The 26,513-nt window shown below is 47.3% G+C and overlaps 1 protein-coding gene across 2 annotated transcripts; it reads right to left on the reverse strand.

The window, feature by feature from the left end:
- Positions 1–11,615: 11,615 nt before the first annotated feature.
- On the reverse strand, positions 11,616–23,801 carry LOC139005764 (apolipoprotein L3-like). 2 transcript variants are annotated; one of them, XM_070407976.1, is made up of 6 exons: positions 23,238–23,801; positions 20,799–20,866; positions 16,946–16,987; positions 16,654–16,762; positions 14,322–14,442; positions 11,616–13,069 (listed from the first exon to the last, which is right to left on the reverse strand). In XM_070407976.1, the coding sequence occupies exons 4-6, from the start codon at positions 16,682–16,684 to the stop codon at positions 12,193–12,195; spliced, it is 1,029 nt and encodes a 342-aa protein (XP_070264077.1). In that variant the 5' UTR covers positions 16,685–16,762; positions 16,946–16,987; positions 20,799–20,866; positions 23,238–23,801; the 3' UTR covers positions 11,616–12,192. The 2 variants fall into 2 exon arrangements, with proteins under 2 accessions (XP_070264077.1, XP_070264076.1); XM_070407975.1 differs by lacking the exon at positions 20,799–20,866.
- Between the last annotated feature and the right edge of the window lie 2,712 nt (positions 23,802–26,513).

The following is a 26,513-nucleotide window of genomic DNA, read 5'->3' on the forward strand; positions in this document are numbered from 1 at the left end:
ACCAGGTTACAACTCTTCAGATCCATAAGAGACACACTCAGGGGGCAGACTCAGTGACCACCAAAGCCCCACTGAAGCAAGTCCTGCCCCATAAGGGTGTCTCCAGCACAGCAGGTCTCCCATTGTAGACACAACTGGTCCTCACGGCCAATTGGTCTGGAGGTCAATTCCTCCCAGTGATACCAACAGCAGTCAAGACTTAACTACAACAAGACTGTGCACAAAGCCCACAAAGGGGTGCACCAAGAGCATCCACCTCAGGTGACTGGGGAGGCTGAGTCACTGGGCCCTATAGGACACCTAGCACACAAAGTCACTCTATCAACACAGGGAAGCAGCCAAAATGTGGAGACAAAGAAACATGTCACAAATGAAATAAATGGAGGAAAGCAAACTACTAGATATAGAGTTCAAAACAACGGTTATAAGGTTATTCAAGAATCTTCTAGAAAACTCTGAGAAATTTAGTGAGACCCTCAAGGATATGAAAAAGGACCAGTTAGAAATTAAGCATACACTGACTGAAATACAGAATAATATACAGAGATCCAACAGCAGACTAGAGGATCCCAAGAATCAAGTCAAAGATTTGAAGTACGAAGAAGCAAAAACCAACCAACCAGAAAAGAAAAAAAAATCCAAAAATATGAAGAGAGTGTAATGAGCCTGTGGAACAACTTCAGGAATACCAACATCCGAATTATGGGGGTGCCAGAAGAAGAGAGAGAGCAAGATATTGAAAACCTATTTGAAGAAATAATGACAGAAAACTTCCCCTACCTGCTGAAAGAAATAGACTTACAAGTCCAGGAAGCACAGAGAACCCCAACCAAAGGAATCCAAAGAGGACCACACCATGACACATCATAATTAAAGTGCCAAGGGCAAAAGACAAAGAGAGAATCTTAAAAGCAGCAAGAGAAAAACAGTTAGTTACCTACAAGGGAGTACCCATACGACTGTCAGCTGATTTCTCAACAGAAACTATGCAGGCCAGAAGGGAGTGACAAGAAATATTCAAAGTAATGAATAGCAAGAACCTACAACCAAGATTATTCTACCCAGCAAAGCTATCATTCAGAATTGAAGGTCAGATAAAGAGCTTCACAGATAACAACAAGCTAAAGGAGTTCTTCACCACCAAACCAGTATTATATGAAATGCTGAAGGGTACTCTTTAAGAACAGGAAGAAGAAAAAAAAGGTAAAGATAAAAATTATGAACAACAAAATGACAACAAATACATATCTATCAACAAGTGAATCTAAAAATCAAATGACTAAAAAATATGATGAACAGATAAATTGGTGAATATAATACAATCAGGGGCATAGAAAGAAAAGTGGACTGATAATTCTCAGGGGGGAAAGGTATGTGGGGGGTGCGGGAAGAGACTGGACAAAAATTGAACACCTATGGAGGAGGACAATGGGGTGGGGGGGAGGGTAAAGGCATGGGGTGGGGTGGGAACCCGATGGAGGGGAGCTATGGGGAGAAAAAAAGAAGAACAACTGTAATAATCTGAACAATAAAGACTTATTTAAAAAAAGAAAAGAAAAGGCAGATGTTAATGTTTTTCCTATTACAAGATCATTTCTTTTTAGAATGCATGGTTATTTTTCCTTCCTCTGCCTAGTTTAGTGGTGGAAAGATTGAGGATTGGGGCTCAAATGACCCTGCATTTTAATCTCAATTCTACCACTTACTAGCTCTGGTGTTGACCTTCAGTCTCCCTTAGTGTCAGTCCCTTTGAAGCATAAAAGTAATCCCTCTTTTGGATTACTATTGCTGTTTGAAACTGTTTTAGAAATCTCTGCTGTTTTGAAATTCTCTGCTGTTTTTCCCCTCTGTTATTTTTAGACTGTAAAATAACTTTGTTTTTGGCTTGAATAGAAAAGATAAACTTAATTGTCTGACCTTGCAAGCTGGTCATCTAACATAAGGGACTGATAGGCTGATATTGATGCCAGGTGCCTGTATAGATATGATACTCAAGGTTACAATTTGTCTATATGGATATGACAGGTGTTTGCTAGATATGATATGTACTCAAGGTTACAAGCTGTCTATGAGAATAACTTACACAAAGAACTATAGGATATAAAAAGGAAATACTCCTTCCTGTGTTTGTTCAGAATTTGACAGAGGTAATGTGCTCTGAACTTTCGTGCAATAAAAGACTCATAATTAATTGGCTTGTTAAGGCATCTGGTATCTAGCTTGCTGATCTGCGATACAACACCTTCATCTCTATTGAGACTAATTATACTACACAGGTCTGTATTACCAAATACACAGGGCTGTGGTGGGGATTAATAAGAAAACATTTGCCAAAGAACCTTGTATAATGCCTGACGCATATTAAGCACTCAGTAAGTGGTATTCATTATTATTTAATAATTATTGTAGCTTATATGAGAAGTTAAAGATATACACCATTCACAGTGCTCTACAAATAGTACCATGTTTCCAGGGGTTTTGATTGTGTCAGCCAGGCTAGTCTAGGTTTTGCTGCAGTAACAAACACTCTCCACATGAGCCACAAAGGTACCCCCTGATCATCATGCAGTCTGCTCCTGTAGTCCTACCTCCCAGAGCCAGGAAATTGGAGCAGCCAGTCTCTGGAACACTGCCGGTAGAGGAAAGGGGTCTTCTATCAGCATTAGATGCTGTGGCTTAGAATTGACACATATTATTTCCATTCAAAAGTCAGGGGTCAGCGGCTGGCGTGGCTCAGTAGTTGAGCATTGACCTATGAACGTGGATATAATGGTTCAATTATTGGTCAGGGCACATGCCCAGGTTGCTAGCTCCATCCCCAGTAGGGGGCGTGCAGGAAGTAGCCCATCAATGATTCTGTCTCATCATTGATGTTCCTATCTCTCACTCCCTCTCTCTTTCTCTCTGAAATCAATAAAAAATATATTTAAAAACAACAAACAACAAAAGAAGACAGTGGTCAGAGCTCTGGTTACAGATCCCACCCAACCAGAAGGAGGACAGGAATATAATCCTACTATGTGTCTAGGAGCTGGGGAGGTGGAGAGGGGGAAACAAGAAAATATGACCAATAGACATAGTGACTACCACAATGATTTTGAGAACCACCGCCCCGCCCAGAGGGATGGGGTAGTCAACAGGAGGGGGTAGGAGGCAGAGGGGACCAGGAGGATACAGAGGGGCCTGCACGGCATGAGATCTGAGTCAGTGGGCAGGGCTGAGGCTGGAGGAGCCTTCTGCCCCTGCTCATCTGGACTCAACCCAAACTCATCCTGGCCATTGTGCTCTGGAGGCCAACAACCAGCGCTGTGAGGAGGTGAGAGTCCCTGCTCTGAGTATGGATGGTGACTGTGAATGTGACCTGCCGCCCTGGCCTCCAGCTGATGGGCCAAAGTATTTCTCTGGCTCCACCCCTCCTGCTCTGCTGGTTTCCGGGACCTACTGGACTCTTCTCACAGTTTCAGGAGCCCCAGGAAGTATGAGCTGTGCTCTCACCCAGACCCTTTCCTGGTGCAGCCATCGATAGACGTCACCTCTCCACCTGAGGCTTGTGGGTTTCCTGTTACTGCTGACCTCAAAAGCAGCAGCTCTGTCCATTGTCCTCCAGGTCCCCAGGCTGCAGACACATAGCTCCAGCAGCAGTGGTGTCTGTGCCAACCACGCCACCTCCCGTCCCTGTTGAGGCTCCTGGCAGCGTCCAGTGCTCCAATGCCCAGCTTTCCGACCACAGCCCCTTTCTCACAGGATTCTGGCAGGAAAGCCGAGTGGCCACACTGCAGTTCCATCAGTGTCCTTTCAGAGTGGCCCTCCCTCCCAGCCACAGCCCTGCAGGCTCAGGTCCCCTGCCCCAAATACTCTCACCCACACTTTCCTACCCATCCTCTTCAACCCTTGGTGCCCCCTCTTCAGGGAAGCCTTCCTTAACTCCTCACGCTAAGCCAAGACCCTGATATAAAAGTTCTCTCCTTAATGCTGGACTGGCAGGAAGAGATGGAGGATCCAGAAGAATTGATTCCCATGGGTCAAAGCATTTCCAAAGAGCAAGCACATTCTTCATGTGCCTCGTGAGAACTGGTACCTCGCCCGACAGGCTGCTCACACATCCTTGTGCTCTTCAGAGGGCCCATCAGACACGTGGGCACTAGTGAGGAAGCCTCTGTGTGTTTCCAGCTTGCCCCACTAAGGTCAGGGAGGTCAAGGTCATGCTGACCTGAGTGGGCCAGAAAGGAACCTTCTCCTTTGCTCTGTTTACCTTGGTTGACTCACCTTGCTCGTATCACAGAGATCTGGTGTTTCCTTGTCGGTGTGGGTTTGGTCCTAACTGTGGCCCATGAAGGACAAAGCCCATGAGTGCTCTCCGGGGGCCAGTGTCCCTCAGTCCAGCTGCAGGGAATCACTTCCCAAATCAACCCTCAGTGAGCCTTGTCTCAGCTCTGCCCTCAGGGGACCCCAGCCTCCAACAGGTCACTTCTGGCTGGTGGAGGCCTCCGGCTTTTGTGCAGAGTGATGGGAAGCCCTTGAAGAGCTGGAAGCAGGTGCTTGATAAGATCTGTATTCCTAAGGGCTGTTCTGGCTCAGTGTGGACAAGGGCAGGGGCAGTGCCACAAGGGCAAACACAGGAAGACCATGTGGAAGCTCTTGCAGGAGTAAAATGTGAGGGTAGCTGGGGAGAAATGTTTGCTGTCTCGCTGTTTCTCTCTGTCTCTCTGTTTATCGATGACCCTCTCTCACACCTGCAAACAGGCCCTTCTGATCTTAATCAGCCTCATGTCCTACAGTTGATCCTGGGCCCCAGCTGCTGGGCGAGGAAGCCACCTGTGTTCAGCCCAAGCCACCTGTGCAGAAGCTTCCCCCGGGTGTCCCAGCAGAGCTTACGGGGCACCGAGGTCTCAGGGACTTGACTGGATGGGAGAGTGGGAGCCCAGTGAGTGAGCAGGAGGAGCAATGGAAGATTTGATCCCTGAGTTCCTGGAGGACAGGCTCATGGGGAAGGGAAGCCAGGAACCCAGAGCCCAGATGAGCCCACTAATCCACACCAGAAAGGCTCAGTGTACCAGTCCATCTTATTGAACCAAAGTCTACAGAACACAAGGTGGGAGAAACAGAGGGTCCAAAATATCATCGTGTCCACACCACCTCCCCCACTGATAGAGAGGCTGTGTCTCAGGGCAAAATTGGTAAATCTCCTTGACCTGCTGCAAGTATCTGTGTTCTCTTTTCTTTAGTTTTCTTTTCTTTTCTTTTCTTTTCTTTTTTCTTTTCTTTTCTTTCACTGTTCTAAGAGCATTTGCAGTTTCATTGTAATTTCATTGGTCTCTCAGAGCATCCTGGCCCCAATGAGCAACAGCAACTTGTCAAATGCTCCACCCACTCCGCTGTCATCACCACCACCATCACGGCCCCCATCATCATCATCATCATCATCATCAAGAAGTCACTGCCTATATTGGATAACATTGTAATAACTATGAATGATGCCATATGTCTGCTAGACTTAGTGGGTGATCACTTTCTATATTGCACACCCAAAACTAATATTGTATGTCAACTGTAATTGAAAAATAAAAATTTTTAAAAAGTCACTGCTGAGCACAATTTACCATAGTGAAGATCTGGAAACAACCTAAGTACCCATCAGCAGATGAATGGATTAGAAAACTGTGATACATCTACACAATGGAATACTATGCTGCTGTAAAAAAGAAGGAATTCTTACCATTTGCAACAGCATGGATGGAACTGGAGAACATTATGCTAAGTGAAATAAGCCAGTCAATGAAAGAAAAATACCACATGATCTCACTCATTTATGGATAATAAAGACCATTATAAGCTGATAAACAAAAATAGATACAGAGGCAGAGCAGTATCAAACAGACTGTCAAAGTACAGCGGGAAGGCTGGGGAGGGTTGGGGGGTGTGAGGGGGGTAGTAAGAGATCAACCAAAGGACTTGTATGCATGCATATAAGCATAACCAATGGACATAAGACACTGGGGGGTAGGGGAGGCCGGGGGAATGTCAAGGGGGGGGGGAGAGGAGACATATATAATACTCTTTGTAATACTTTAAGCAATAAAACAAAATTAAAAATAATAATAAAAAATAAAAATAAAAAGTCACTGCTGGGGGGTGCGGGTAGCTTGGGACAGGTTAATGGGGGGAAAAGGAGACTTATGTAATACTTTAAACAATAAAGAATTCAAATTAAAAAAAAAAAAAGAACATACAAATCCCCTGGCTACTAATGCAGTTCTTTAAGAACATACTTTATTATGAATATGTATTTGGGCACCTTCATTCATAATTCTCAAAGCCATAACTGTACCTATTTCAACACAAATCTGAGATTTTAAGGTCCATGAAGGTTTTTTATCTTTGTTTCCTGATGTATCCCCAACATTTAATAGTATGTTTCTAGATTTATGCCTTGAGCTCCCTAATTGAAAATTTGTTCTATCATTCTTACTGCATTGACAATGTAAGGTTTTGGTAGGGACTGAAAGAGAAAATAAGAGGAAGCATGAATTACCATATATTAATTGGTTATTATTTCTAATAGCAAGAACTTCAATGCCTTTAGTTTGTGCCTATGCAGGTATAGAAAATGAATAATAAACAATTCATTATCTTTTAGAATTTAGTTTTTTAATGAAGTTGAATAACTAACTACTGTTTGTCCAATAACATATGCGAATTTCTATGTAAAACATAAGAAAATTTCTGTAATCTCTTCTTTTGCTGGGGAAGATGTGACCATCCTTGGGTCTCTTGAATAATTGCTTGGACCACTTCTATGCCACCCATAGTGTTTCAAGGCCAATGTACTTGATCTATTCATATAGGCATGTTGCTCTGTGGATTGTGTACTAATCAGGGAATTGTTAAAACACCTGTGATTATACTTTTAGCTGTTTGGTTACACAATCATTACTATTTTTCATTAAACTATAGATAGTAATTTAGAAAAAAAAAAAAGTCACTGCCTACCTAAGATGTACTGCTGGAAGACAAAGGTGAGCTGGAACTGGAAAGCAGGGCTAGAGACCAGGACTGGGGAGAGACGGGGTTCCTGCTGGGACGGTGAACCCTGGGGAGGGCCAATCCAGGAGCCACTGAAACTCCCATATCCCAACTCAAACTCTTTGGCCTTCTTCCATAGTCAACTTTTTAGTAATTCGGGCCTTCTCAGTGCTTATTCCTCTACTTCTCTTTCTTTATTCATGACCCCAATGTCTTTTTTAGTATAAATAAATTCCCCCCACCCCCCACTCTCTTGTCCCCTCTCTTCCCTGATTCCAGGTCCAGGTTCCTTCCTTCTCTTTGACCCACCTGCCATCTGCATGAACCTCTCCTTTGCTGAGCTCAACACCTTAACACGCAGTTAAATCCATTTTATCTCACCGGCTTTTCCCTTCTAAGTGTTATATTGTAACTCAGAAGACGCCTTAATCCAGTGGTTCTCAACGTTGGCTGCACATTAGAATCACATGGGAATCTTTTTATTTTTTTTATTTTTTTAATTAAATCTTTATTGTTCAGATTATTACATTTGTTCCTCTTTTTCCCCCCCATAACTCCCCTCCTCCCAGTTCCCACCCCACCCTCCACCCTCACTCCCCACCCACTGTCCTCATCCATAGGTGCACAATTTTTGTCCAGTCTCTTCCCTCATCCCCCACACCCCTTTCCCCCCCAAGAATAGTCAGTCTATTCCCTTTCTATGTCCCTGATTCTATTATAATCACCAGTTCATTCTGTTCATCAGATGATTTATTCACTTGATTCTTTTTTTTAATTAAATCTTTATTGTTCAGATTATTACATTTGTTCCTCTTTTTCCCCCCATAACTCCCCTCCTTCCAGCTTCCACCCCACCCTCCGCCCTCACTCCCCACCCACTATGTTCATCCATAGGTGCACGATTTTTGTCCAGTCTCTTCCCGCATCTCCCACACCCCTTTTCCCCCCAAGAATAGTCAGTCCATTCCCTTTCTATGTCCCTGATTCTATTATAATCACCAGTTCATTCTGTACATCAGGTTATTTATTCACTTGATTCTTAGATTCATTTGTTGATAGATACATATTTGTTGTTCATAGTTTGTATCTTTACCTTTTTCTTCTTCTTCCTCTTCGTAAAGGATACCTTTCAGCATTTCATATAATACTGGTTTGGTGGTGATGAACTCCTTTAGCTTTTCCTTATCTGTGAAGCTCTTTATCTGACCTTCAATTCTGAATGATAGCTTTGCTGGATAAAGTAATCTTGGTTGTAGGTTCTTGCTATTCACCACTTTGAATATTTCTTGCCACTCCCTTCTGGCCTGCAAAGTTTCTGTTGAGAAATCAGCTGACAGTCATATGGGTATTCCCTTGTAAGTAACTGAGTTTCTTTCTCTTGCTGCTTTTAAGATTCTCTCTTTGTCTTTTGCTCTTGGCATTTTAATGATGATGTGTCTTGGTGTGGTCCTCTTTGGATTCCTTTTGTTTGGGGTTCTCTGCGCTTCCTGGACTTGGAAGTCCATTTCTTTCACCAGGTAAGGGAAGTTTTCTGTCATTATTTCCTCAAATATGTTTTCAATATCTTGCTCTCTCTCATCTTCTGGTACCCCTATAATTCTGATGTTGGTATGTTTGAAGCTGTCCCAGAGGCTCCTTACACTATCTTCGTATTTTTGGGTTCTTTTTTCATTTTGCTTTTCCGGTTGGGTGTTTCTTGCTTCTTCACATTTCAAATCTTTGACTTGATTCTTGCGCTCCTCTGGTTTGCTGTTGGGTGTCTGTATAATATTCTTTATTTCAGTCAGTGTATGCTTACTTTCTAGATGGTCCTTTATCACACCATCGAGGGTCTCATTAGATTTCCTGTACATCTCATCAAGTTTATCGACAGACTCTAGAAGCCTCTTGAGAGACCTTAAAAGTGTGGTTTTGAACTCAATATCCTCCCTTGATAGTTTTGTCCTGTTTCTTTGTCTCCGAATTTTTTACACTTTCTTGGTACACCCCCTAGTGGTTTTTGTGCGCAGTCTTGTTGTAGTTAAGCCTTGATTGTTATAGTTAATACTAGAGGGATTTGACCTCCAGGCCGACTGGCTGTGATAATCAGCAGTGTCTGCACTGGGAGAACTTCTGTCCTCTAGGGAGGTGCTAATCTAGCCTTTGCCTGAGGCTATCCGGCAAATGCCTCTGTGCAGGGCTTGGGCGGGGCGGGTCCCACGGGATCAACAGGGCGGAGGAGGGAGCAGTTATGGCTGCTCTCAGTCCGTCCCCAGGGGCTCTGCCTCTCTGTCCCAGCAACAGCTGCAAACCTCGGAGGGTCCGTAGCCAGACAGTCCTGCTTCTCCCGTTTGAGTCTGGGTCCCTAGAGACTCGCCCGGATCTGGAGCTCTGAGTCTGAGGCTCCCTCCGGATTGAAACAGACACCTCGCCCTCAGCCACCAGCCCGCGCCGCGTGCACTCCGCACCTTAGTATTTTACTTCAGCACTGCGCCTCCTCTGATTCTCGGTTCCTCCTAGTTGTAGAACTTCCATTCAGCCAGCCTTCCTGTGATGATGATGTCCGTTCCGTCTTTTAGTTGTATTTTTGAAGTGGTTGTTCGAGGCAGCAAACTCTGGCGTTAACCTATGCCGCCATCTTGGTTTCTCCCTATTCACTTGATTCTTAGATTCACTTGTTGATAGATGTGTATTTGTTGTTCATAATTTGTATCTTTACCTTTTTCTTCTTCTTCCTCTTCTTAAAGGATACCTTTCAGCATTTCATATAATACTGGTTTGGTGGTGATGAACTCCTTTAGCTTTTCCTTATCTGTGAAACTCTTTATCTGACCTTCAATTCTGAATGATAGCTTTGCTGGATAAAGTAATCTTGATTGTAGGTTCTTGCTATTCACCACTTTGAATATTTCTTGCCACTCTCTTCTGGCCTGCAAAGTTTCTGTTGAGAAATCAGCTGACAGTCGTATGGGTACTCCCTTGTAGGTAACAGACTGTCTTTCTCTTGCTGCTTTTAAGATTCTCTCTTTGTCTTTTGCTCTTGGCATTTTAATGATGATGTGTCTTGGTGTGGTCCTCTTTGGATTCCTTTTGTTTGGGGTTCTCTGCGCTTTCTGGACTTGTAAGTCTATTTCTTTCACCAGGTAAGGGAAATTTTCTGTCATTATTTCTTCAAATAGGTTTCCAATATCTTGCCCTCTCTCTTCTTCTGGCACCCCCATAATTCGGATGTTGGTACGCTTGAAGCTGTCCCAGAGGCTCCTTACACTATCTTCGTATTTTTGGATTCTTTTTTCATTTTGTTTTTCCGGTGGGTGTTTTTTGCTTCTTCGTATTTCAAATCTTTGACTTGAATCTTGCGATCCTCTGGTCTGCTGTTGGGAGACTGTATAATATTCTTTATTTCAGTCAGTGTATGCTTAATTTCTAGTTGGTTCTTTATCACAACATCGAGGGTCTCATTAGATTTCTTGTACATCTCATTAAGTTTATCGGCAGTCTCTAGAAGACTCTTGAAAGACCTCAAAAGTGTGGTTTTGAATTCTATATCCAGCAGCCTGCTTTCCTCCATTTCTGTCATTTGTGTCCTGTTTCTTTGTCTCGGCATTTTTTATGCTTCGCTGTGTCGATAGAGTGGCTTTCTGTGCTAAGTGTCCCAATTACCTGAGGTAGACACTCTTGATGCACCCCCTTGTGGTCTTTGTGTGCAGTCTTGTTGTAGCTAAGCCTTGATTGTTGTAGGTAACACTGGGAGGGATTTGACCTCCAGGCCAATTGGCTGTGAGAATCAGCTGTGTCTGCACTGGGAGAACTTCTGTCCTGGATCTCTAGGGCAGCGCTAATCTAGCCTCTGCCTGAGACTAACCAGCAAATGCCTCTGTGCAGGGCTTGGGCAGGGCGGGTCCCAGGGGATCAACAGGGTGGGCCGAGCGAGCAGTTATGGCTGCTCTCAGTCCCGTCCCCAGAGGCTCTGCCTCTCAGAGTCCCAGCAACCGCTGCAAACCTCAGAGAGAAAGCTGCCCTCGAGTTCCGACCGATGCCAGACAGTCCCGCTTCTCCCGTTTGAGTCTGGGTCCCCAGAGGCTGGCCCAGAACTGGAGCTCAGAGCCTGAGACTCCCTCCTGATTGAAACAGACAACCGCACCCTCAGCCACCAGCCCGCTCCACACGCACCTCCGCACCTTTGTATTTTACTTCCGCACTGCGCCTCCTCTGAGTCTCGGTATGCTTTTCTCTTTCCTTCTAGTTGTAGAATTTCCCCTCAGCCAGCCTTCCTGTGGTTCTGGGTGATGTCCGTTCCATCTTTTAGTTGTATTTTTGAAGTGGTTGTGCGAGGCAGCAATCTCCGGTGTTTACCTATGCCGCCATCTTGGTTTCTCCTTGGGAATCTTTTTTTTTTTTATATTATTATTATTATTTTTTTTTATTTTTCGCTAAAAGTATTACAAAGGGTATTACATAAGTGTCCTTTTCCCCCCCCCCCCCCCGCCCTTGACAAACCCCTGCCCTCCCTTACCCCCCAGTGTCTTATGTCCATTAGTTATGCTTATATGGATGCATACAAGTCCTTCGGTTGATCTCTTACTCCCCTCCCTCCTGTCCCCCAACCCTCCCTGGCCTTCCCACAGTAACAAAGAAACAGAATTTCTGGAGGATGAGGCCCAGAAATCAGGATTTTAAAAAGATTTCCAGTTGATTCTAATGTGCAGCCAAGGTTGAGATCCACTGCCTTACTCAATAAGCCAAATTTATTTGGAGTCTTTTTCATTTCGCTAACACTAGCAGGCCCACAGGAAATATTGCTTCTCAAATTCTGGGGCCCAATATGGTGGAGTCCTTTCTATTTATACGTTTTTCAGCTTTTTGTCTTCCGAATTTGGAACAAGACTTCCGGACCTTTTGAGTAAAAGTCCTATGTGCTGGGCCAGGGCCGTGAGACCATACCTCAAGGCCTGGCCTGGCGCCAGCACTGACAACACTCTCTGGGGCATAGTTTATGGCCTCTCTGGAATGGGAGTAGTCTTATTTTTCCCTTTTATTTAAGCACCCAAACGTTTACAGAAGCCAGAATAGCAGGGTTAAAATTTTAAAGGGCAGTTTTTACCCAAGATGGAGGTTACTATGCTTCCTAACAAAGTCAGTCCATGCCTTTGTCTCCCACACACTCCTGCTCCCTGCTCTGTCTGGGGATCATGAAGTCAGGTTCGCCTGTAGACTTTCGTGAATGCGGGTGAGTTCTTCCAATCTCCTCTCCAGCTCCTGAGCCTGCTGCCTCAACTCTTTAGCTGACTGAGCCTTTGCGCCCTTATGTAAGTGCACTGACTCTTTCACTATGTTCACTGCATCCACGAGAAGGAAAACACCTGCAGCGGCTATACCAAAGACCCTGGCTCCTTTGCTCATGGCCAGAACAGTGCCCCCAAAAGCTTTCTGCACCTGCTTGCCACCTTGGGCTGACATTGCCCCCGTGCTCATGAAGCTCCTGGCCTCAGCTGCTAAGAGAGGATTGGATTTGGCCAGATTGAAGGCACGAGCATTCTTCACAGTATCTTTCAGGGATTGGTAGCAATTCACTGCAAAGGAAGCAATTTTGGGTGTGCTGCGACTTACAACCTTCTCGACCACCTTCTCTGTGTCACTGCCAGTTGGCACTAGGCGGCTGGCTTCGGCTTTTGCTGACTTGTTCTTTGAATACTCCACGATGCCAGTGGTCACACCGGTCACAGCAGCTGCTGCCCCCAGTCCCGCCCCAGTGGCCGCAAGCACCAGACTAGCTCCTGCTGTCACAGGTGCCAGAGACAGGCCAACGATGGTCAGGATGCCAGACACAATGCCAGTGGAAGAGGCCGCCACTTTGGAGATGGTGCAGTCCCTGTGCACCTTGTCAACCTCATCCGCAAGTGCATAGAGCTTTCGTATGCGTTCCTCAAGGTCCTGTTTCACCTGAGGAAACTCCTTCATAAAGCTCTCCCCATGCAGCTGGTCTGCTGAGGGCATGTCTTTGTCCTCCTCGGCCATGAGTGCTTCCAGCTGGCGCATGTCTGCATAGAGTGCATCTGCCTCATCCCTGCAATCATGAAGGACAGGGGATTAACGAAGGCAGGTGTATGAATCGCTAGAGCTGAGACCACTAATTGGATGAGCTCATGCAGGAAGCCCTGTCCTCTATGGTGGGAACAGGTGTGTCTACCCAGAATCCCTCAGATGACACCACATTGGCAGCCCCCGTTCTGACTGGAAGCGGTCACTAAGCCACACTGCCTTCCCTCTGGTCAGGGTTACTCCATGGAGAAGAGAAGAGGGTCCCACAGGGAGGTCAGGAGCCCTCCAGCTGGCAGACAGGGTTGGAGGACATAATCACCCAGGGCCCTCTACCCCCAGCAGAGAGGGGATCAAATCAGGGAGGGAAGAAATGTGCCCCCTGACCCCCTGCACAGCCCTCCACTAGGCCCCTGGCCTCCTCAGTCCTGTGCCAGGTGCCTCAGCTGCCTCACTCTAGTCCCAGCCCCGCTGCCAAGCCTTCCTACCATCCTCCCACCTGGACCACCCTTGCTCCATCCAGATGCCGGGCTCTGCCCCTGCTCCAGGCCTCTCTGGGCCTCCAGACAGGATGACTGCACTTACTTCCTCGCCCTGGACCCTGCAGTTCACCCCAAGGCCTTCACCATAGGCCTATGAGACGGACTTGCTATTCCATTGAAGAGGGAGATGACATAAGCCCAGAGCCGGGCAGAGATACAGTCAGGATTCAACCCAACACGGAGCAGCTTCACTCCAGCTCTGCACCTTCCAGGCCAGCAGGACCCTGCAGAGTCTGTACAATCCCTTTCTTAGGGAGAGAAGGCTCTCTAGCCACAATCTCCAGGGACACAAACTGTGCCAGGATTTTTCTGGCTTGTCCCACAGGAAGTCCTGCGTGGCTCTCACATCCAACAGGAAGACCCTTGGGCCCTGTCTATTCCCAGCATCTTTTTAAAAGTTCATGTCAAGTGTCCACCTACTATGTGTCAGTCATTAGGCTAAACAGTTTACATGCATTATCTTATTTTCCTCACAATGAAATGGAACAGATGAGTAAGACAGAGAGTGGTTAAGTAACAGGCCCACGGTCATGTAACCCTCCCCCTGCAGGCCTCATCTCTTCTCAACCTGAGGCCCTTCTCTGCCAACGAATGATATGAAGGAAATGTTCCTCATGGACTGTTGAGAAGGAACTTCTTCAACCCCAAACTCAGGACCCTGCTGGAGGAGTGTGCCTGCCAGAGGAATCTAGATGCAGGGGAGATGGGGTGACAACACAGGCATCCCCTGGAGGTTACCAGGACAGCTCGGCTGCAGCCACAAATCTCTTCCAGGATTCATCACTCAGCAGGCGCTGCAGTTTCACTTTGTCCCTTGGGTCCATTAAATACTCAACCACATCAACAAAGTCTTCGTCCTCTAGATGGAAAGAAAAAAGAATAAGGTTAGAAGAAATCATGGTAGAACGGAAATGGAATTGAGTATAAACAAAGTGGTTAAATGTTCATCTTCCTGAGCAGCTGTCACCTGGGGGACTTATTTTTTTTTTAAATATATTTTATTGATTTTTTACAGAGAGGAAGGGAGAGGGAAAGAGAGTTAGAAACATCGATGAGAGAGAAACATCGATCAGCTGCCTCCTGCACACTCCCTACTGGGGATGTGCCTGCAACCAAGGTACATGCCCTTGACTGGAATCAAACCCGGGACCCTTCAGTCCGCAGGCTGATGCTCTATCCACTGAGCCAAACCAGTCAGGGCATGGGGGACTTATTTTTTAACTCTGGGGAACTTTTGGTGAATCACCTGGTGTTATGGACAGAACTGTGCCCCCAAATTTATATATTGCAGGACTGACACCTATGTGACTGTACTTATTCATTTATTTTTTAATATGTCTCTATTGCTTTTTAGAGAGAGAAGAAGGGAGAAGTATAGAGATGGAAACATCGATATGAAAGAAGCATCAATCAGTTGCCTCCTTCATGCCCACTACTGGAGGTTCAGCTAGCAACCCAGGCATGTGCCCTGCATGGGTATCGAACCAGTGACCTCTTGGTTCATGGGTCAACACTCAACCACTGAGCCACAATGGCCAGGCCCCATGTGACTGTAGTTTATAATTAGGGTTAAATAAGATCATAAGTGTGGGACTAATCCAACATGAATGGTGTCCTTATGAAAAGGGGGAGAGGCACCAATACTTTCCCTCCCCCACTTGTTTCTATTTCTCTCTCTCTCTCTCTCTCTCTCTCTCTCTCTTTCTCTCTCTCTAAATCAATAACTCTTATAAATCTTTTTAAAAATGTGTGACTTTCAGGGATTTGGAGACTCTGGAAATGCAGATAAGGGACTGGGGACTGGTGTATATTTTGTGTGTACAGAGACATGCTCTAAATGTGTTTCCTGCCATATACACACAAGGGACATTATTCTTATTTCACAGACAAAGAAAGTGAAACTCAGACAGGAAAAGAAGGCCCAAGCCAAAAAGCAGAAAGCTCAAAGGTGCAATCAAAGGTCACTGGTCATATATTTCCTTACAGAAGGTCGAAGCATCCTTATGTTTCAAAAATGCATGTGATTTCTGCGTTCTACCCTAGAGTTCACCTATAGGATTTTTTATAAATTTGAAAATAATGTTTCAGACCACACACCACTGATGGAGTAAAACTACCAGGCAAATAGGATTCCTCCTGCTTCTCACAGTTGCTCCAAGGTGGGCAGTGTAGGGATGTCTTCAGGTGGGTGGGGGTTGGAGCCTCAGCTCTAACCCTGTGATCAATCAGTATCAGCTCTTCCCCTCCAGGCTGGTCTCAGGGGCCACAGCTCCCCTGGGCACGTCTGACCCCACCCTTGCCCACTTCTTAAACAAGAGGTCATCTTGTTTGTCCTTAGGAATGAATGGATCTGAGAGGCTTCTGATCTGTCCTCTCCTCCCTTATGCTGCAACAGGAACAAGTTTTATCCTCTCCTGGGGGGGGGGGGGGGGTGATTTGGTTGCCTAGGCAATGCAGTGTTGATGTGGGTGGGTGGAGGGGTGTTTTTTCCTTTTCTTGCTTCACCCACTGAGGGAGAAAGTAAAGCAGGGGTTTAGATAGAGGGAACCCAGAGCACTGCATCTGTGTATTTGTAGGCTAGGCTGTGGGTGGGTGTGGGCAATAACAAAGCGGGCCTCTGCAGGGGTATCTGAGATCAACAGAAGAAGTTCCTGCCTGACAGTCACACCTGGTACACAGGTGTTTATAATTGGGAGCACAGGTCAGGGCCCAGCACAGCTGTGGGAGGAGGCAGTATTTGGAGGGGAAGGTTTCCACCAGGAACTAGCAGGTTCCAGGTACAGTGAACAAGAAATTCCCACCTCCCATGGGCTGTCCTGGCCTCACTGGAGACATTTCATGAGTTGCTGAAGATGGGAGGCAGTGAGCAGCCTGAGGAGAGAGCCAGGAAGGAGGCCCTCCCACAGACTTCTGGTTGAGGGGACTTCCCTTGACCCTCTTGGGGGCTCAGGGACACTCATCAATCCCCTTGGAGGTTCTTGATTCTTGTGGAGCTTAACCCAGTGTGGAGGTGCCTCCCTTAATTCTAGATCATGAGCAGGAACCAGCTGGAGAGGAGGAGGCTGACTACCTGGGCAGATCTCATCAGCTTCTGAGGTCATGGTGTCAGCAGCGGGATCTCAGAGTTTCCCCTTCAGCTCACCAGTCTGTGTCCAGCTGGAAGGAGGTGTTGCTTCACCCTTGGGGAAGAGAAAACAAATTGTGGGGTTGAAGATGAGCCAGCTGAGCAACAGGGAGCAGCGAGGGGCTCTGTCTCTGGTGTTTCTTTCAGGGAAGGAAGGCCGAAAGTGCCAGATGGACTCAATGCACTGTGTTCCCATCTGCTGGGCTCTGCTGGCTACTAGTTAAGAGAAGGTACTCACCTCACTCCAGCCCACTCCAAGCCCAGTGACAGTTCCCTTGTCCTGTGGGGGCAGAAGGAGAAGACCATTAGACAAGGAAACACACAGCTGAGGAGTCATAAAACCAAAGAAGTAGCAACACCAGACACAAACATGGGAAGGAAAGATGGAAGGAATGTTTTGGAAATGATTTGAGGTTGGGGACATTGTGTTGACTAATCACTCAGCTAATACTGATGGTGTGTCTACCACAGGCTCCTTACGAGTTCCCTCACCAAATACTCTCACACATTCCACGTGGTGGGCGCCATGGTGGCTCCCATTGGGACGTGGAAGAAACCACCACAAAGTCTAGGTTTTCACCTGAACTCGGGTTAGCCCCAGTCTCACAGTAGTGCTAGAGCTAGGACTCCAGCCCAAGTCTTTCCGATCCCAATCCCATGTTTGTGAGGACTACGCTTGACTCTCTTTTATATACAAAAACGTTTATTAATGCGTCTGTGTTACTTGCAAATGACTCTTCTCATTCTCAAACGATGTCTTGCACCCTATGCCAAGTCTCTGTGTTGATCAATTCCTGGGGCTGTAGCTCCCAGGCCTGCACCCCTCTTGCTCCTGCAAGACCCTCATGCCCTAAGGCCCTGGGGTCCTGCGGCCCTGGCCCCTGCTGTGGGCGGCCCAGCCCTCCTGACGCTGCCCGGTCTCTCTGCTGCCCACGCCCACTGGTAGATGTTAGCTTGTTTTCAGTTCTTTGTGAAAATAGTGCAGAAACATCCTTCAGGCATAAAAGTTGGTCTGCATTTGAGATTGCTTCCCTTAAGATATTTAATAAATAGAACGACTGGGACAGAGGGTATCGCCATATAAAAATTCCTTTATGCCTAGAGCCACACTCTAATGCAAACAAATTGCACCAATTTACATTCATGCTCACAGGATATAAGGTGTCCATCTTTTCCATCTCCCAGTTCATAGTACTTTTCAAACACACACACACATACATCTTAAAAATCATAACATTTACCACCTTAACCATTATTTTTTAACATTTTTTATTTCTTGTCTTTTTAAAAAATATATATTTTATTCATTTTCTACAGAGAGGAAGGGAGAGGGATAGAGAATTAGAAACATCGATGAGAGAGAAACATTGATCAGCTGCCTCCTACACACCTCCTACTGGGAGTGCCTGCAACCAAGGTACATGCCCTTGACCGGAATCGAACCTGGGACCTTTTAGTCCGCAGGCTGACATTCTATCCACTGAGCCAAACCAGTTAGGGCTACCTTAACCATATTTAAGGGTACAGTTCAATAGTGTTAAATTATATTTACCCTGTTGTGCAACCAGCCTCCAGAACTCTCTTCATCTTATAAAACAGAAACTCAATACCCACTAAACAATAACTCCCCATCCCCCCTCCCAGGCCCTGCAAACTGCCATTCTACTTCCCATCTCTATGGATTTGAGTGCTTCATATACATGGAATCACACAATGTTTATCTTCCTGAGACGGCTTTATTTCACTTAGCATAGTATCCTCAAGGGTCATGCAGGTTGGAATATGGGCCAGAATGCCCTTCCTTTTTAAGGCTGTAATTTTTCTTTCTTTCTTTTTTTTTAAATACATTTTATTGCTTTTTTACAGAGAGGAAGGGAGAGGGACAGAGAGCCAGAAACATCGATGAGAGAGAAACATCAATCAGCTGCCTCCTGCACACTCCCTACTGGGGATGTGCCCGAAACCAAGGCACATGCCCTTGACCGGAATCGAACCCAGCACCCTTCAGTCCACAGGCCGACGCTCTATCCACTGAGCCAAACCAGTCAGGGCAGGCTGTAATTTTTCTTAAAGCGTTTTTGGGAAAGTTTATTTGAGCCAAATTGCGTGAGATCTAAAATGCTCTGGAGAATAACAGTCACTCAGCTTCTTCTCTGCATCTGAAATGAAGGAGGGGATGTAGGGAAGGTTACATGAAGTTGGGAGAAAGCAGGTGGGGATTGGATTTCAGGACAGTCAACAAGAGTGTGGTCTCTTCTTTAAAAAACAACAACCAGCCGAAACCAGTTTGGCACAGTGGATAGAGTGTCGGCCTGCGGACTGAAAGGTCCCAGGTTCGATTCCGGTCAAGGGCATGTACCTGGGTTGCGGGCACATCCCCAGTGGGAGATGTGCAGGAGGCAGCTGATCGATGTTTCTCTCTCATTGATGTTTCAAACTCTCTATCTATCTCTTTCCCTTCCTCTCTGTAAAAAATCAATAAAATATATTTTTTAAAAACCAACCAAACAAACAAACAAAAAAAAACAACCAGAAATGTTTTTATTGACTTTACAGAGAGGAAGGGAATGGAAGAGAGATAGAAACATTGATGAGAGAGAAGCATCCAGTGGCTGCCCCCTACATGCCCTCTGCTGGGTTTCAAGCGCACAGCCCGAGCATGTGCCCTGCCTAGGAATCAAACTGGTGACCTTTTCATTCACAGGCCAACACTCAACCACTGAGCCACACTGGCCAGGCCAGATTGTACTCTCTTGAGAGTGGTTATTTCAAAGGTGAGTTCACCTAGATGCACAGAAACAATGGGCAGGGCTTGCTTAAGGAAAACAAACCTTTTACTAAAAAGTATATGCCTGGGATGTGACCCCTGCCATGACCTGCCAGCTAGGAATTTATGATCGCATCACCCTGTGAGGTTAGTTGGCATAGAACCCATTTTTCATCCACGGTCCCCCTTTTGATGCCAAGTCAAGTTGAAGGATGCGTGGATGATCAACCTTTTGGTTGGGTAGTGTGGTCTCACAGCGCTAGGAGGGCTCTTTCTTAGGAAGTGTCAGTGTCCACCTTTTCTTGGTGACCATTGGGATGGGGCAATACTGTAATCCTGGGCTCTGGCCCTGGCTGGGTAGCTCAGTTGGTTAAAGCATTGATCCAGTATGCCAAGTTTGTGGGTTTGATAATACAATGCACATATGAATGGCACATGCAAGAATCAATCAATGAATGCATAAATACGTGGAACGATCGATGTTTCTCTCTCTCGACTGAAAATCAATAATAATGAAAACACTCTGGATCATTTCAGTTCTATGAACTATCATGATGGAAAGAGACCTTTCCATGGAGAGGATTCTCTCAGTTCTGTCTGGACTATCCTGCCTTGGAGCCCAGGGAAGAAAGGAAATGCTGATTGTCTGTAGGCGATATTTTAAGAAGCAAAACAGCCTTTATCAACTACCCTCCTGAGACCTGCCTGACACAGAGAGCCAAGGGACTTGCTGGTATACTAATAGCTGATACTAAGGTGGCTCACCTGCGTGGTCTTTGCTCTGCCTGGGAATGCTCTAAGACTTTGCAAATAATGGTTCACATTCTTTTAATAACCTTTGAACTGTGTACCATTTATATCTATAAACACAGGGCCAGGTCTATTGTCTGTTGCCCCTCCTGACCCCGGGTACCCTCTGCGCTCCTGGCACTGATGGCTCAAGCCTGGGGTGTGTCCCTTGTTGGGGACACAGTACAACCATCCACTCAACCATACAGCAAACCACGGTTTCACTCCATTTGGTTTTCTTGTTGATGTTGATGAAAAAATTATGATTCGGATTTCACACAAATTCCCCCACTGATTTAATGTACTTCTGGCAGTTCTATCAGCTTTCTGAGAGTTCCATTTATTTCCTCCTGTCTCCTTCCTGCAGCCATCAAATTTTTATATGAGGAGAAAGAGGAAGAGAGGAATGTGAAAATCTGATTCTGATGCCTGGCCTTGAGCAGGACATCCCAAAGCCGCCCCTCCCCCAGGTGGGGCACCCAGGTGTGGGGCTCAGGCCCAGCTCTGTCCAGCCCCTCCCACTCCTGCTCACTACCTGCTGCCAGGCACTTTGCTTCCTGCACCAGAGGCTCCTTGAAGGCTGTAGGTACCATTACATCTGTCCTGCATTAGGAAGAAGACACATACAGATGAAGAAGACACATGCAGATGAAGAAGAGGAGGAAGAACAAAAAGCTTCTACAACCCTGCCCGTGTGGTGCAGGTCTGTGCACTGAAGGGGGGAGGTTTTGATTCTCAGTCAAGGGCACGGACCTGGATTGCAGGGTACATCCCTGAACCAGGTGAGGGCACAGGGCAGATGTGAGAGAGAACAATTGATGCATCTCTCACACATCAATATTTGTCTCACTCTTCCTCTTCCTTCCTCCCTCCCTTCACTCTCTCTAAAAATCAATGGAAAAAATATCCTCCATTGAGGATTAATAAAACAATCAAACAATCAAACAAACAAACAAACACACACAAAAGCTTCCTCAAAAATCAATCAATCCCAAAGGAATCTAAATGTAAAAGCAAAAGGAGAACTATAAACGTGGGGAAAGAAATGTTAAAACTCATGTTGAGTTGCAGAAACATAGCTAATCAAGACGCAAATCCCAGAAGCCATAAAGGGAAACTTTGACTGATTTGACTTCTTAACAATTAAAGACGGCAAAGGCTACCATCAGCCAAGGCAGAGCACTGTGAGAGGCCGGGGCACTGTGTGCAGTAGGTACGTAGAGCACAGGTGACTCGCTGTCCACACCACACAGGAGCCTAGGGATCAATATGGAGAGACTGAACCCAGATTCTTAAACATGGGGAGACACAGGAAGAAATCATTCTCCAAAACAACAATGAGGTACCATCTCACACCTGTCAGAATGGCTATCATCAACAAATCAACAAATGACAAGTGCTGGAGAGGATGTGGAGAAAAAGGAACACTCGTGCACTGCTGGTGGGAATGCAGACTGGTGCAGTCACTATGGAAGACAGTATGGAGTTTCCTCAAAAAACTAAAAATGGAACTCCCATTTGACCCTGTGATCCCACTTCTAGGAATATATCCCAAGAAACCAGAAACACCAATCAGAAAGGATATATGCACCCCTATGTTCATAGCAGCACAACTCACCATAGCTAAGATCTGGAAACAGCCTAAGTGCCCATCAGTAGATGAATGGATTAGAAAACTTTGGTACATCTACACGATGGAATACTATGCTGCTGTAAAAAAGAAGGAACTCTTACCATTTGCAACGGCATGGATGGAACTGGAGAGCATTATGTTAAGTGAAATAAGCCAGTCAATGAAGGAAAAATACCACATGATCTCACTCATTTATGGATAATAAAGACCATTATAAAGTTATGAACAAAAATAGATACAGAGGCGGAGCTGCCTCAAACAAACTCTCAAACTATAGCGGGAAGGCTGGGGTGGGTTGGGGGGCAGGAGGCAGGGGGGGGGCGGTAAGAGATCAACCAAAGGACTTGTATGTATGCATATAAGCATAACCAATGGACATAAGACACTGGGGGGTAGGGGAGGCCAGGGGATTGTCAAGGGCGGGGGGGAAAAAGGAAACATATGTAATACCCTTTGTAATACCTTAAGCAATAAAAAAGAAAGAAAGGAAGAAAGGAAGGAAGGAAGGGAGGAAGGAAGGAAGGAAGGAAGGAAGGAAGGAAGGAAGGAAGGAAGGAAGAAATCATTCTCAGGGAAGGGGCTTGGCAGCGTCAGGCAGCTCCTGGGGGCAGAGTAGAGCCCACACCTCCTGGTGCTGGAGGCTAAGGAGGGATGTGGTGTGAATAAGGCAACAGCTCCCAGGTGTGTCTCTGCTGTACAGACACAGGGATCTGGGCTCAGTCTCCTCCAGCTCAGGCACACAGGACCACCTCCTATGTCGCCCACCCCCCACGGTTATGAGCCAGGCGGGCCAAGAGCAGGGAGGCAGAGCCCACCCACCTCCTGCTCAGGGTCTCAGTGTGGCACCCGGGGCCAGTCATTCCCCTCTCAGGGCCTCAGTTTCCCACAAGGCCCGGCACTAAGCTGAAAGGGTGAGTAAAACAAGGTCATGATTTGAAATCTCAAAGGAAATCCTTTGTCCCATCAGCCTCAGGGCAGCCAGGCTGCAAGGAACAGAGGCTCTTACTCACCTATTGTCCCCCAACTTTTCTGCTTCCCCCGGCACCCCTCTTCCTTTGGGGTCACTGGCTCCTGTGTCAGGGAGTCCAGGCCTAGCTGAGCTGGAGGGAGGATGTGAACCCACCTAAGCAGTGTCCCCCTTCCTCTCCACTGTTAGGGGCACAGGGGTGGGGAGGAAGGTCAGACAAAACTGGTTCCAATCTGGGCTCTGTCACTGCTACATGTGCCATTTACACCCTCCTCAGGCTTCGGTTTCCCTCATCTATACAATAGTGACAAGCTCCTTGTCTTAGAAAGTGTGAGGATGAGAAGATGGGAGGGGCTCTTACCCTCCCCACTTACCTAGAATCTCCCTCTGGAAGATTTAAGACAAGACCCACTTGTTCTTAGCTGTGCACATCCACTCGGCAGCTGTGTCTGCACAAACACCTCTGGGTCCAAGGTACCTGGAAAGCCAAACCGAAAGCAAATGCCCAGGTTCTGAGAAGCTCAAGATCAACCACATTACCCAACCTGCACTGCGCCAGGCAAGCCCCGCCCTGCCTGCTGACGCCTTAGAGCAACCCCAGGTCTGACCTCCCAGGTCCTTCTCCGCTCAGCCCATCTTGCCTCCCTCAAGTTTCTAGAACAGGGGTGGGCAAACTTTTTGACTCGAGGGCCACAATGGGTTCTTAAACTGGACCGGAGGGCCGGAACAAAAGCATGGATGGAGTGTTTGTGTGAACTAATATAAATTCAAAGTAAACATCATTACATAAAAGGGTACGGTCTTTTTTTTTTTTTTTTTTTTAGTTTTATTCATTTCAAATGGGCCGGATACGGCCCGCGGGCTGTAGTTTGCCCACGGCTGTTCTAGAAGGAAGACCTGCCACAGACAGACAGTGGGATCCTGGGCAAATTTCTCCCTCTACCCCATGGGGTTGTCCCCAGAACCCTCCTCTCTCCTCCTCCCCCTCATGCCCCCAAATGCCCCCCTTAGTCACCCTTCTGACCCCAGCAATGAGCACATCCCTGAGCACAGCAGATGCTCACTGCCTCCTTGCATTGCCTTGGTCCCTGCTCCTACTGAAGGCCCTGCCCAGGCTGTTTCCAGACATTTGCTTTTGTAGGTCCTTCTGCCAGGAGCACCTGCTTCTCCACCTGGAACAACATGCTCACCCTTCAAAGCCCAACTCTGGGCTCACCTCCTCTGAGAAGCCCTCCAGCATCTTCCTCTCCCAGAGGCCACTGTCCCCTGCAGGCTCTGCTCCCCTGGTCCCTAGGGGAGGCCCAAGGCCACTGTGTCTGCGTCTCCCCTGACCCTTTAGATCAGGCCTCTCTGAACCTGTCGCTGGTGGCAGGGTCAGTGCCTCAGAATCACGGCGACCTGTCCGAGGAGGCCCTCCCTGGTGGCCATGGCCGTCTGTGGGAGCACAAGTTTGTGGGCGTCGGCAGAGAGAAACCGCTGTTCCCTCTCCGGGCCCCTTTCCTCTTGACAGCAGATCTTTCTATAGGAAGCCCAGTGTCGCCGTCACACAGAAAAGTCTGAAAACGGAAGAAACGCAGGGCTGAGTCAGTGCCAGGCACCGTGCGGGCACCTTCCAGGCCTTTCCTATTTGATTCTCATGCCGGTGCTAGGAATCACCACCTGGATTTTACAGATCAAGAAACAGGAGGGAAATGGCTTTCCAGGCGGGGCTGGGCGTGGACCCCAGAGGCCAGCATGGCCCCTCAATGAGACCTGCTCATCCCGGACCAATGTCCATGGGCACCACGGCCACCTCCCCCACTTTTCAGGGAGGGGCGGCAGAGTGATGATGGTACTGCATGAGGACCACACACCAGAGCCTGACATGATCCCCCAGCAAAGGCCTGGTTTCAGAGAAGAGGAAGCCAAGGTGAGGGGAGAGGTGGGCCTTGCACCAGGCAACTCAGGGGAGGGGCCAAGACTCAGAGCAAGTGTCACAGTTGGCCTCTGGCCCTGTTTACAGTTATTTTTTGTCTTGTTTTTCCTGTAACCTGCCTTCCTCCTGGTTCCTCCCCCTTTCACTGGCCTGACTGCTGCTGGACACCCCACATGCCCTGCGAGGTGCAGAATCACGCCAGAGCCAAAGGAGCGGAGTCCTATTGTCCAAAGGGCCCTCTGATAAGAATGCAGAAAAGACCCCAGACAGATGTCTGTGGGCTCGGTGAACAGACTCTCCTGGCAGAACAACTGGGGGGGGGGGGGGGGGGTAGCGGGGGGTAGAAAGCCATATGAGGTGAGATGGGCGCCTGTTGGCATGAGCTGAGATCACCCCACTTAGGGACCCAAAAGACCCAGTGACTATTAAGTTGGGCTCAGCTGGACCCCCAACATCACAAGGTCACCTGGGATGACTACAGCTCAGAGGTGGGGTCTTGGACAAATTCTTTGGTCAATAAGCCATCTCAGCTCCCAGGCAAGCCCTGCCCATCCTGCCTCCCTCAGGATGTGAGGAAAATCCCCACTCAGGGGAAAAGTAACCCCAGAATCACAGGGAAAGGGGTCTGGCATGTGCCACCAGCATCGTCTGGTGGAGCCTGGAGGAGTCACCAGCTGGAGGCACTCAGCCAGCACCCTCACCCAGCCCGGCCCAGTCTTTCCAACACGTGGGGAGGGGAGCTTGGCTCAGACACGCTGGACACAAAGAGTTTTGCTTATAGGGCAGTGGGAGTGGGCAGGAGCATGTAACCCAGGGGGCTGGTGCTGTCATCACAGTGGCTCGCCGACGGCACCTTGGGCTGCAGAGCACAGAGCACTGAACTCCATACCAACAGCACCTGCCGACCTCATGGTAAGTGGCCACTGGCCTCAGCCCTTGTTGCCAGGCTGCCAGCATCACCCAGGGGACAGCCTCCTTGTCTTTCCTCAGGTGGCAAAACTGGGCCCCGAATGAGGAACAAATGTCAACGTAGGGTCAGGACTGAGAATAAAGATGACAAAACTCAAACCCATAATGTTAGTATTTTTGTGTTGAAGTCAAGACGAATACACTGTGTTTAATTTCAATGAACGTACAATGTGTAAGCGAACTGGGCACATTCTCAGTTACCAGATTTTAGATGTCAATTTAAAACAGGAAATGGAGTAATTTATCTCAAATAACAATTGTAAGTTGAAAATCACTCTGCTCAGAGCAAAGGCGGAGAGGAGGGAGCCTCAAGTTCATCAGTTCCCAGCACAGAAGGGGTGGGGAGTGGCGGGCAGGGGTACAGAGGCGGCTGTGAAAACCACGCCATCAGACACCTCCGAGGCACCACCTCCCAGACTTTAGAAGTAATAACATCCTGTTTCCGGAGGCACCACCTCCCAGACTGTAGAAGTAATAACATCCTCCTTGGCTGGTTGGCTCAGTGGATACAGCTATGGCCCTCGGACTAAAAAGTCCTGGGTTCAATTCCGGTCAAGGTCCTGTACCTGGGTTGCAGGTTTGATCCCCAGCCCTGGTTGGGGTGCAGGTGGGAGGCAACCAATCGATGTGTCTCTCTCACATCAATGTTTCTCTCGCTGTCCCTTCACTCTCTCAAAAAAAATCAATGGAAAAATATTGTCAGGTGAGGATGAACAACAACAACAAAAGTAATAGCATCCAGTTACTGAGAAAGTCAAGATGGCTG

This window comes from Myotis yumanensis, unplaced genomic scaffold, assembly GCF_028538775.1.
Source record: "Myotis yumanensis isolate MYYU_CA2020_CCGP unplaced genomic scaffold, mMyoYum1.0.hap1 SCAF_3, whole genome shotgun sequence".
In the NCBI taxonomy this organism is placed as follows: domain Eukaryota; kingdom Metazoa; phylum Chordata; class Mammalia; order Chiroptera; family Vespertilionidae; genus Myotis; species Myotis yumanensis.